Below are 12381 nucleotides of genomic sequence, written 5' to 3' on the forward strand. Positions count from 1 at the left end.
CAGATAGAATATCATTTTTAAGCTGCATATTGATACATGATGTCTCAGTACCTCTTCATGACAACTCTATTGCATTATTAGCCCCATTTTCAGATAGGAAACAATGTTAAATAACTTTCTTAGGGAAAGTTAGCAGGGTTTTGATTTGATCTCCAGGTCTTCAAAGCATCCGGTGACTGATTTTTAACCATGAATCCAATTGAATTGGATGCTTTGGATTTCCTGTGAATGCTTGTAATTCATGTAGGTTCAAGGCCTCCAAAGGAGTGTTACTACTACTAAAATACTGCTTTTCTGGATATGCAGTATTGTCTACTCAGTTTCTCAATTCAGTTTGCTCTTTTTGGTGGTATTCTAAAGTTGTCAGTAGTATCTTTATTTACATAGTACTTTTGTCTTTTATTCTTTACATATATTTCTAGTTAATCCGACATTATTACAATCTGAAGTGTCTAAAGGAATCTACTCGTTTGTATCCCATTTTCTTTCTGAAAATAGATGTTCCTACAGCTGATGTGGATGTAAATTTAACACCAGATAAAAGTCAAGTATTATTACAGAATAAGGTAACTCTTTTCAGATAATTGTTGTTAATTTATGCTATTTATAAACTTATGCAGTCATAACTATTTTGATATAAAAGACTTGCTTGTTTATGTTTTTCTTTTGCTATTTAAATCTTGTGTTTTTTCCTAATCTCTAATATTTGTTAATTTGTATTTTTAGGAATCTGTTTTAATTGCTCTTGAAAATCTGATGACGACTTGTTATGGACCACTACCTAGTACAAATTCTTATGAAAATAATGAAACAGATGTTTCCTCAGCTGACATGGTTGTTAGTAAAACAGCAGAAACAGATGTGCTTTTTAATAAAATAGAATCATCTGGAAATAATTGTCCAAATGTTGATACTGCAGCTATTCCTTCCCAAAATGTTGTACATAATGATGAATCTAGAAATAACATTAATCACTATTTAAATTACGAGATAAATATTAGTGACCATTGTGATGATAATTTTAGTAGTGAAAATTCTAACATTAATAAGGACACAATCCTAATGAATAATTTATCATGGGACGGTGCCCAGAGTGAATATAGTAAAACTTGTTTTGTAGGTTCTACTAAGCATACTGAATTAGAAAGTGTCAGTAAAGGCCTCGTAGATGAAGGTGGGGGAAATAATGAAGAAGCGGCTTCTGAGAGGTCTTTGGAAATTTGTGCAGATGACTGGAGCAAGGGAGATGTACTTAATTCAGTGGGAGAGAGTGTTGAACCTGTGAAAATTGTAGTGCCTCAAAAAGGTTTAGCATGCAAAGTTAGTAATAACAACCATCCAGGCCTTGAGCAAAAGAATCTCAGTGGTGGTTTTTGTAGTAAAAAATCAAATGTAATAGATAACAAATCAGGACAGCTTACAGCCTATGATTTAATTAGCAGTCGAATAATCAAGAAACCCTTGTCAGCAAGTGCCCTTTTTATCCAAGATCATCGTGCTCAGTTTCTCGCAGAAAATCCTAAGACTAGTTTGGAGGATGCAACAGGACAAATTGAAGAACTGTGGAAGACATTGAGTGAAGAGAAAAAGCTGAAGTAAGTTTCCAGAGCTTGCATGTGACTTGAATGTTCAGTGATTTCTGTTCTATACTCACACGTTTACATTTTTTTAACTTCATATTTATGGAAAAGCAGAATGGAAAGTGCCTGTTGGCTTAGCTAAAGTATCTTTATTGGTGTCAAATTTTTTGTTGTTTATTTAGAGGGGTTTTTTTTGGGGGGGTGCTGTTTTGCTTTTTTTATTTTGGAAAGGATTGTTCTCTTTTGCTTGTTTGGTGCAAGCTTTAACTGCTTTCTCAGTTATTAAGTTTGTTGTTAAAAGGTTTTCCATTCTTCTCAATTTAAAGCTACTGTTCGGTTTCTTTTTTGATATATGTTGAAGAACTTTTCTATTGCAGTACCTTTTTTTGAGATTTTTGCATTCCAAGTACGTTGTACACGTGTAAGGAATTATCACAGTGAAATCACCTTGCATTATTAATGTATGATGATTCAAACATAAAATTAAATAATTTCTATAAGATTTCATGTTAGAGCAATTTTTTAAAAATTGGTGTTTTTTTGTATCTTGACTATTCCCTTTATAAAATTGGCCTGCAAAATGTGTAACACTATACAAAGAATTGTGCCATTGTTGCATAGTCACTTTAGTGTTATTAATACCTGTCTCTATTCAGTATAACAGCCCCTAAAAATTACTTATTTGTTGGCAACTTATAAACTATAGTGGGTATTTTTGGTATGTGAATAGATGGTTTGATCTCTGATTAAAACATTACTCGAATCTAGTCCTTCTGCTCTTAGTTTGTTTTTCAGATAGGGTCTTGTGCCAGTTTTCCCTGGGCTTACCTTGAACCATGATATTCTTACATCTACTTTCCAAGTGGCTGGGATGTTAGGTATGTGCTACAAAGCATAGCGGCTGTAATGGGTGTTTCTCATTGGCTTAGAACACTATATAAACATAAAATATGCTTTGAGTAATCTAGCCAACCAGAAAGTCCTCCAGTTATGTATTGTTACCTAAAGTGGCTCAATACTGTGCCAAATACCTGGAAATTTTTTAATGTGATCCATCATCCAGAGTTTATGTTTTATGATAAGCAATATAAATGCTTAACCAATTTTTAAAATTTACTATCAATTTAAAATAATAAAGATCACTATTAATACCTAAATGGAAAGACTTCATAAATTAACTTCTCTCATCAGGTTTTTTTTAAGGGTAGATGATTGTTGAGTTTTATTCTTTTTTTAAACATACATCAAATAAATGTACCAGTACAATAAACCCATTACCCCATTTCACTGACTGTCACCTCATGGTCAGTCCTGCTTCATGCACACCTACACCCACTTTCCATCATTCTTCCTTTATTTTCCTGAAGCAAATCTTAGGCATATCATTAATTCCATAGTATTTCAGTATGTATCCCTAAGCTATAAAGATTTTTCTGTTTTAAACATAACCATACTACACTTGTCAGAACTTTTAAAAAGCATGGCTTTCTTAATACATCAAATATTTCCAATGTTCAAGTTTCTAATTTCATATATGTCAGATTTTTAGAAGTTCCTTTTGAATCATCTTGCACATAAAGATTCAAAATTATAATTGCCTATACTTTTATTTGAGTAAGAAAGTTGTGCAGTTTAAAAATGAGTGAACTTTATTGAAACACCAAATGGTACCCCATAACTATGTACAATTGTTACGTATCAGTTAAAAAGGAAAAAAGAAAGGAATAGACTTAACTTTTAAATACACTAATCCCATTAAAGTTGAACTGCATGCCACAGAGGTAATCAGTTGACACTTCTCTGCATTGCCCACAGAGATAATCAGTTGACACTTGTCTGAAAACAGAAAAAAAACATAGATATTTCCAGTTCTTATTAAAGTAAGGAGAGTGTAACACCTTAAGATGGAAGTGTATTCTTCTGGCCATTCCTTGCAGCCTTGCAACAGTTTCTCCCATAGTTCTCAAGGTGTCAGATTGCCCTCAGGTACACAAGTGAGTCAGTGGGGTCAAGAGATCATTGATTATTGGGAGGATTAAGTAAGATGTTGAGTGTTCCAACACAAGACCTACGACTTCTGACTGTGTTAATATAATCAGAGTTTTTAATCTGTAAAAAGCAATTACTCTATTGTGAATGACATTTTTCATTGCTCTGAGTCAAGATTTATTTCACTTTGGACTCCAGAAATAGAAATCAGATAAGAAAACATATGTGTCTTAGAATGAGAGGTCTAATTTTATTTCTTATCTGATAGAAATCAGATAAGAAAACATATGTGTCTTAGAATGAGAGGTCTAATTTTATTTCACAAAATGCTATTTTAGAGTCAAGGCTCCTTTGACCATGATCAGCTGAGTCCAAAATCATGATTTATGACAAGGTAGAGCAAAAATGATTCTATACCTAGGAAGCACACTAGTCACTACTTCTCTTCCAATTTTTACCTTAAAATTCTTTCTATGACCCTCAATTCTACCATAAATATTAAGGGATATGAGTGTAGACTTCTTTTCTACCATTCTTCAGTCCCTCTTTCCTTTTCTTCACTTCTTCTCTATTCATATTTTTCTTTGTCTTCTTCCCTCTTTCCCTTCCTGCTTTCCACTCCCTTCCTTCAGTTAAATATTTATTGAAGGCTTTATGTCCACAAGGCCCTATGTATTCCATGTAGTCACTTCAGTTATAAATAAAACATACTTACCCTATTCATGAATGATAAGTCTGGTGAAGAAGGAAGAGTCAATTTAATATGTAATAATCATAGAATGGTAAGTTTTAAGGTAAGGAAATATATGGAGTTATGAAAATGCTTCTCGCATGTTGGACAGAAAATTGCTTCCATTAATAGAAATTAACCAGAATAGTTTTAGGGCATAAGGATTGCGGTGTTCATAGAGAAATTAAAAATTCCCCTCCATGACAGGAAGAGAATATGAAGGAGTATGGCAAAAAAGGTGGGGTGCAGATCATGAAAGGGTCTGGCTTTGAGGTAAGGGATATTATCTCTCATTTTTTAGTAATTTTCTGGACATCTCTCCCCCCATCTTCCTCTTCTTTTCTCTAGTGGATTAGAATAATCTATATCTACATGTGCCATGCCTCAGGAGGTCTCAGTTGATTGGTGTTAATTTGCACTTTCATTTGCAGTAGCTATAAATATATTTCTACTATAACTAGGAGTATTATTGGAATTGGAGTGTTACTGGAAATGAAAAGTCAACATTATAATTAAATATAATCTTTAATCTCAAAACATCATTGCCTGCCGGTAAAATCAGTATAAGTATTTTGCATTCAAGTTGCTAAATTCTTTAATGACATTAAATACAAAGGTAACAGCTGTTTTTACTTAACATTTGCCTAATATTCTTTTGGACAGAACTTTTTATATTTCCCAAGGACCTACTTAAATTGACTTCTTGAAAAAGTCAAAAGATTAGTACCATATTTGAAAATTTGCACATTATAATTAATTACAATGGTGACCTTTGTCTTGAACTCATTTTCCACCACACAGGAAAAATCTTGAATTTTGAATATCAAGAGCTAAAAATACTTACTTTAGTACCTTTGAAAGTAAACTATTGAAAATCATGTGTTTTATATAACTAATCAAGAACTTGATAATCTAAGTGAGAAAATAACCTTAAAAAGTATGAACTTTGCATAATAAGTAACCAAAAAGAGTCATTTTTCATTTTAGTGTTTCTTTTTGGCGGTGCTGGGGTTTGAACTTAGGGCTCCTTGCTTACTAGGCAAGGGCTCTACCACTTGAGCTACAACATCAGCTCTATTTGCTTTAGCTACTTTTTCAAATAGGGTCTCGTGTTTTTGCCCGGACCATCCTGGACCACAATTATACCTATGCCTACCTTACAGCTGTGATTATAGGCATGAACCACCACCATGCCTGGCCCAAAAAAGGTTTTTTTCCCATTCTTATTCTGCTAACATTTCTTCATTCAACAAATATACACTGAGTACAAACTGCATGCTAGGTTGTGGTATCTTCTCTCTTAGTCTCATGTTTAACGTTCATTAACAGTTCTCCCAATAGCTATTAAAATATAAAAGTATTTTCATGAATTACAAACTGAGAGAATAGGACAATAGTCTTTTGACTTGCACCTTGGAGTTTTTCATAAATATCTCAACATCTAGTCATTTGCTAAGCAAACAAGCATTTTCTTTCTCAGATTTCTGAGAAAGCTGTGACCTTGTGTAGGAAAGATGTGATGAACTGTGTAGCCAATATGGCAACTTTGTTGTAATAACACTTTTATTTCCTTAACATATCCACGTTTTTTCTTTAAAATGTTATGTGCTTATTACTTCTAATAGAATTCAGCCAGTTTCTTAATAGCAGGAGACTAAAAATAACCTTAATTTCTCTAGTCCCAAGTTTAAAACTTAGTTAAAACAATTTTACCAGTTATTTAATTGCAACCTTTAGTCAAATGACTCATTCATTACAGGATGTGTACTTCTTTCTTTTCTTTTACTTAGAACCTTGTGCATTCTAAGTATGCAATCTACCACTGAGTATATCCCCAGTCCTAGATTGGTGTTTCTTGATAGAAAATAATAACAGTAGACTTATTATGATTATTTACTATGAGCATACTGAGGCACAGAAAAATTACTTACCCAGCTACTTAGTGGCAGAACCAGGCCAGGCTCCAGAATCTGGACTTTGAACTATGGATCACAGAGCCATAGTTCCAGTTCCGGTTATGTACCAGAATCACCTGTGGAGCTCTTTAAAAATACAGCTCCCTATCCTCAGCTTAGGCCTGAGAATCGGACCCAGGTATCTCAGTTTTTTACCTCTGTGCTAGACTGTCTTTGGCTCTTTGAAGTTTCATTTTACTCCTTTTGTTACTGGCAAGAAAAGACCTAATAACTTTTTACCCAGTATAATTTTGAAATGTCCGTTGTCTTACACCTTTGAAATTGAATGAAATTAAGTGGTTTTGATAAGTGTAGTTTATTGGAACTTATTTTTTCACTGATGACACTAAAATAAAAATTATAATGAAAAATTAACATTTAGCTGTGAAACCTTTATAAACTTAATGTATATGTTTTTACTTTGTGTGCTATTTTTGTGACTTTATAATTTTACTAGTATCCACTAAGTGGAGTATTAATGTATGCAGATTTTCCTTTGTAATGTTCAGAGAATGTTTATTCCATATTAATGTTACAGCAAATATATAAGAAACTCTTCAGATCTGGAATTGACTATTTAATCATTTCCTTATTTATTTTTCTTTTTGAGTATCTGTGCCCTAATACTTGCTTAAATCATTTTAAATTGGATAAAATTTACCTAAGTGAAATGCAGACATCTTAACTGGATAGTTCAGTGCATTTTTATAAATATGTAACCCATATAAATACCACCCCCAATAAAAGATGGAGCATCTCCGTCATTCCAAAAACAGTTGCTCCTGCCACTCTCGCCAATTTCCATAGACCACCACTGTTTTGATTTCTATTACACTAGGTTAGTTTTTACTAGTATTTGAACTTCATATGTGTAAAATTATATGATGTATCTGACTTATTCCCCTCACAAAATATTTTTGTGATTCACTTTTTTGAATTGAGTAATACTGGGTTTTATAAGTATTTCAAAATTTGTTCATTCAGTCCTATTGATGGGCCTTTGGGTTGTTTCTAGTTTGGGGATATTAAGAATAAAATTGTGTTTAGTTTCCAAATACTTGAGGTTTTGCCTGATTTTTTTTCCAATTTAACATGAACACAGAAAATTAGTTAGATTTCAGTCTTTTGGAAGTATTGAGAAACTTTAGGCTCACTGTATGGTCTGTCTTAATGTTCTGTGTTCTCTTTAAAAAAATCTAGATTCTGCAGTTGTTAGTGTTCTAAAATGTCAATTAAGTTGAAGCATTTGATAGTATTGCTAAAATCTGTAGCTTTAGTGGCACCTTTTTTGGGTCTAGTTCTGCCAATTACTGAGGGAGGGGGTATTAATGTCTCCAACTGTGATTCTGGATTTATTTCTACTTTCAGGTCTTGTTTTAACAACATATAATTCAAGGCTGTGTTATTAGCGCATACACGGTAATGATTATTATATTTTTTGAATGGCCCCTTAATATCTTACAGGTTTACTTCTTGAAAGTGGCTTTAGCCACTCTGACTTTATTTTTTTTTTATTTTATTTTATTATTCATATGTGCATACAAGGCTTGGGTCATTTCTCCCCCCTGCCCCCACCCCCTCCCTTACCACCCACTCCGCCCCCTCCCTCTCCCCCCCACCCCCTCAATACCCAGCAGAAACTATTTTGCCCTTATTTCTAATTTTGTTGTAGAGAGAGTATAAGCAATAATAGGAAGGAACAAGGGTTTTTGCTGGTTGAGATAAGGATAGCTATACAGGGAGTTGAATCACATTAATTTCCTGTGCATGTGTGTTACTTTCTAGGTTAATTCTTTTTGATCTAACCTTTTCTCTAGTTCCTGGTCCCCTTCTCATATTGCCCTCAGTTGCTTTAAGGTATCTGCTTTAGTTTCTCTGCGTTAAGGGCAACAAATGCTAGCTAATTTTTTAGGTGTCTTACCTATCCTCACCCCTCCCTTGTGTGCTCTCACTTTTATCATGTGCTCAAAGTCCAATCCCCTTGTTGTGTTTGCTCTTGATCTAATGTCCACATATGAGGGAGAACATATGATTTTTGGTCTTTTGGGCCAGGCTAACCTCACTCAGAATGATGTTCTCCAATTCCATCCATTTACCAGCGAATGATAACATTTCGTTCTTCTTCATGGCTGCATAAAATTCCATTGTGTATAGATACCACATTTTCTTAATCCATTGGTCGGTGGTGGGACATCTTGGCTGTTTCCATAACTTGGCTATTGTGAATAGTGCTGCAATAAACATGGGTGTGCAGGTGCCTCTGGAGTAACCTGTGTAACAGTCCCACTCTGACTTTCTTATGTTTACTATTTACATAGTATATCTTTTTTTTTTTTGGTATGGGTTTGAACTCAGGGCCTCCTGCTTAGGCAAGCTCTCTACCACTTGAACCATGCCCTCAGCCCTTTCTTGTCCTGGTTCTTTTTCAGTAGGGTCTCACGTTTTGGCTGGAGCTGGCCTCACACTGCAATATTCCTACAACAAGCACAGTTTACTATGCCAACCTTGTTGATTGAGATGGGGTCTCCCTACATTTTCCCCAGGTTGGCCTTGCTCCACCTTTCTAGGAGCTGAGATTAAGGTGTGAGCAACTGAGCCCAGCCATGCTTTTTTTCTTTCTTTTACACTTTATCATTATAAAAATATAACTCTTGTAGGCAAATAAAGTTGACTTACTTTTAAATCAGCTTCACTAACTCTGTCCATATAACATAATAATTGATATCTGTCAGTTTAGGTGTGGCATTTTCCTATTTTCTGTATCACATTTCTGTTTTGTTCCACTCTTTTTTGGGGAGGAAAGAAAGGTGCTTTAAGGTCAAATGAATATATTTTAGCATCTTTAATTCCTCTGTTGACTTTATATTATTTTTTGCTTTGCTGAGTACTTTATGCACTCAATTTACCATAATCTAGTTAGCATTAGTTATATACTATCTCACATAAAATGTAAAAGCCTGATAAATATGATTACATTTATGCCCCATAAATGGGTATTTCTGGTTTTTTGGGTTTTTTTTTTTTTTGGATTGAGCAGTAATTTGTTGACAAGTGTGCCAGAGAGCTAAAATAATAACTATAATAAAAATGGTTTCAAAAACATGGAAAAATACCAGAAGACACAAATTTAAAAATTACCTTCCATATATCAGAACATTCATGAAGATAGGTTATATCTAAATCTAGGTGTATGTTGCTAGAACTTTCAAGAGTTCAGTAGCTCCACAAAATGACCTGAAAAATCACAAACTACAGTAAAACATATACTACTTGGAAACCATAAATAACTGGAATGGTTTCTTCTGACTTCCTAGCCCTGTGTCATTTCTTAATAGTGCAAAGATTCTGACAAAAATTTCTTACCGTTTTACCTGAAAATGTCTATTTAATCTTCTTTTTGAAGGACATTTTGCTGGTTACAATCAAATTCTCAATTCTTTTTGCCACATAAAAGATTTCACTGTCATCTGGCTCTACATTTGCCCTCCCTCCCTACCTCCTCCCTCTCACCCTTTCTCCCTTTTTGTATCTTTTTTTTTTTTTCATTTTTCTCTGATTGCTGTTAGTACTGGGAATTGAACCCAGGACCTCACATATCTTAGGCAAGTGCTTGTTCTACTCTTTGAGCTACCATCCTCCAGCCCTCTCTCACTGCTTTTAGGATTTTGTCTTAATCTTTAGTTTGCACCTATTTGATTCTAATGCATCTAACTGGATGACTTTGCATTTATCCTACTTGGGATATACTGATATTCTTGTATCTATTTGTTGTATTTCTCCAGTTTGGCTAGTTCTTAGCCAGAATTGCTTTACATAATTGTTTTTCCTTCAAAATTTCTATTCTTTATTAAGGATTCCAATTAATATGTAGGTCACTGAAGTGTTTAATTTTTCTTTCTGTTGTTCACATTGGATCACTTCTGTTCTGTCTAGAGGGTCACTGGTTGTTTGTTTGTTTTGCCATCTCTGATTTATTAAGCCTACCCAGTGAGTATTTCATTCCATATACTGGTTTTTTCCTAGAATTTCTGTTTCAGTTGTTTTATTTTAGTTGCTGTTGCTTTATAATTTCCACTTCTCTGTTGAGATTACTCCTTCTGTTCTTTCTATTTCCCCTTCTATTATGGTCATCCTAAGTCCTTAAACATTTATTTTTAAATTTCTGTTTTTGCTAATTATATCATCTTAGTCATCTTGAAATTGGCTTCTCCTGACCACTTTTTCTCTTGACCATTATTCACATTTTTTGTTTTGTTCTTGAATTGTAACTTTTAGTTATATAATAGGCATTGTGAGTAATATGCTTAAAACTCTGGATTCTGTTTTCTTCTTCTGAAAAGTGTTGATTTTCATTCTACCAGATAGTTAAATTATAGATCATCTTGAGGTTGTGGGGCTTTATTTTACATTTTGTTAGGGAGAGACTTTAGGATTTTGCCCTTAGTCCTAGGGCAACTTTATTAGTTCTAGGACATAGGGTTTGTTTTTTTTTTTACCTCGTTCATGGCTCTCCTCCAGTTTTAATTGAAAGCTCACGTTGTTTACCAAGCCATAACACCATGTGTAACTGAAACTCCAAACTCTTTCCCCTGTACTGGGTAGTGACGGAAATCTCTGTTCAGCTCATTTAGTCTTTTAATGGTTGATTTCCTCTAGGCGCCCACACATGGGATTTTCTGGGATTTTCTCTCTCAGTTTCAAATTGTTCTAGAAGCAAGTAGCTGTGTGTTCTGATGACTCAGGCTGGTAAGAGTGCAGCTTTTCTGACTGAGTTCTTGCCACTCCTCGCTCCTTTAATGCTGGGGCAGTCCTCTGGGTCACAGCTGGAAAAATAGATAAATGTAAATCTATTCCTATTTTAAGTTGCTTTCAACTGCTCTTCGGTGACATTGTTGATTTTTATATGTTGCTCAGAATAATTATACACAGGAGGGTTAGCCAAATATGCATTTCTTTGTCATTATTGAAACTGGAATGCCAGTTCTTTATTTTTTATAAATTTACTTCAGATGATTAATATATTTTTGATTATGATCTTTGTTAACTATGACATCTTAGTCACTTTGGAATGGCCATCACTCACATTATCTTTCTGTTTTACCTCCATTCCTAGATATGAAGAAAAGGCTACTAAAGATTTGGAACGATACAATACTCAAATGAAGAAAGCCATTGAACAGGAGTCACAAAAATCATTGAAAGATGACAGGAAAAAGATAAAACCTACCAGCACATGGAGTTTGGTGCAGAAACACAAGTTGAAAACCTCATTATCTAATCAGCCAAAACTTGATGAGCTCTTTCAGTCCCAAACTGAAAAAAAAAGAAGCAAAAATATTAAAACAGTAGAGATCCCGTTTTCTATGGAAAACTTAAAGATAAATTTTGATAAACAAAAGAAATTGGACTTACAAGATAAGAATGAACTTTGTTTGGTTCATAATCTTAGGTTTCCTGATGCATGGCTAATTACATCCAAAACAGAGGTAATGTTACTAAATCCATATAGAGTAGAAGAAGCCCTGCTCTTTAAGAGACTTCTTGAGAACCATAAACTCCCTGCTGAGCCACTGGAAAAGCCAATTATATTAACAGAAAGGTATGATGAAGTAATAATTTAACTCTTAAGGATATTATTCATAATAATTTGAAGGCCAAAAGTTGAATGTTGTTTTCTAGTAGGGTAAGTGATATTTAAAGAACTATTTTAAAAATTTATTCCTAAACTTTAATGGAATTAATTGCTTATAAATAACTTCAGAGTATTCTAGGTAGTTCTCTTCCACATTTAATAAATATCAAGCTCATTTCTCCTGTCATTAGTGACTTTAAGATAATTTTGAAATTAGGTTGCTGTGAATGATTCCCTTTAATATTGCAGTTTTAACATTTTCAAACATACACCACAGCAGAAGTATACAGAAAATGCTTTTGTTAACAGTTATCAGGGTTTTACAACATTTTCTTTATCTGTTCTTGTGTGTGTATGTGTGTCTGTGTGTATACACAAGCATTTTCTTTCCTGAAAGTACATCAGACAATTCCTATTCTTACATCCTTCAGTATACCTTTCTCAAAAATGACCATTTTCTTACCTAACCACAAATGGATTTTTCATACTTTATAT

General features: G+C 33.9%; 1 protein-coding gene across 10 annotated transcripts in view; it reads left to right on the forward strand.

Moving 5' to 3' along the window:
- Pms1 (PMS1 homolog 1, mismatch repair system component) overlaps positions 1 to 12381 on the forward strand; it is a 108318-nt gene that overhangs the window by 86994 nt on the left and 8943 nt on the right. For 9 of the 10 annotated variants that reach the window (XM_074071261.1, XM_074071260.1, XM_020172397.2 and 6 more), the window contains 3 exons: positions 423 to 566; positions 727 to 1595; positions 11368 to 11853. In XM_074071261.1, the coding sequence (XP_073927362.1) occupies positions 423 to 566; positions 727 to 1595; positions 11368 to 11853 (1499 nt within the window). Of the gene's footprint in view, positions 1 to 422; positions 567 to 726; positions 1596 to 11367; positions 11854 to 12381 lie in introns of those variants that run through there. The other variant, XM_020172401.2, reaches the window with a different exon arrangement.

This window comes from Castor canadensis, chromosome 4 (assembly GCF_047511655.1).
Source record: "Castor canadensis chromosome 4, mCasCan1.hap1v2, whole genome shotgun sequence".
Lineage (NCBI taxonomy): Eukaryota > Metazoa > Chordata > Mammalia > Rodentia > Castoridae > Castor > Castor canadensis.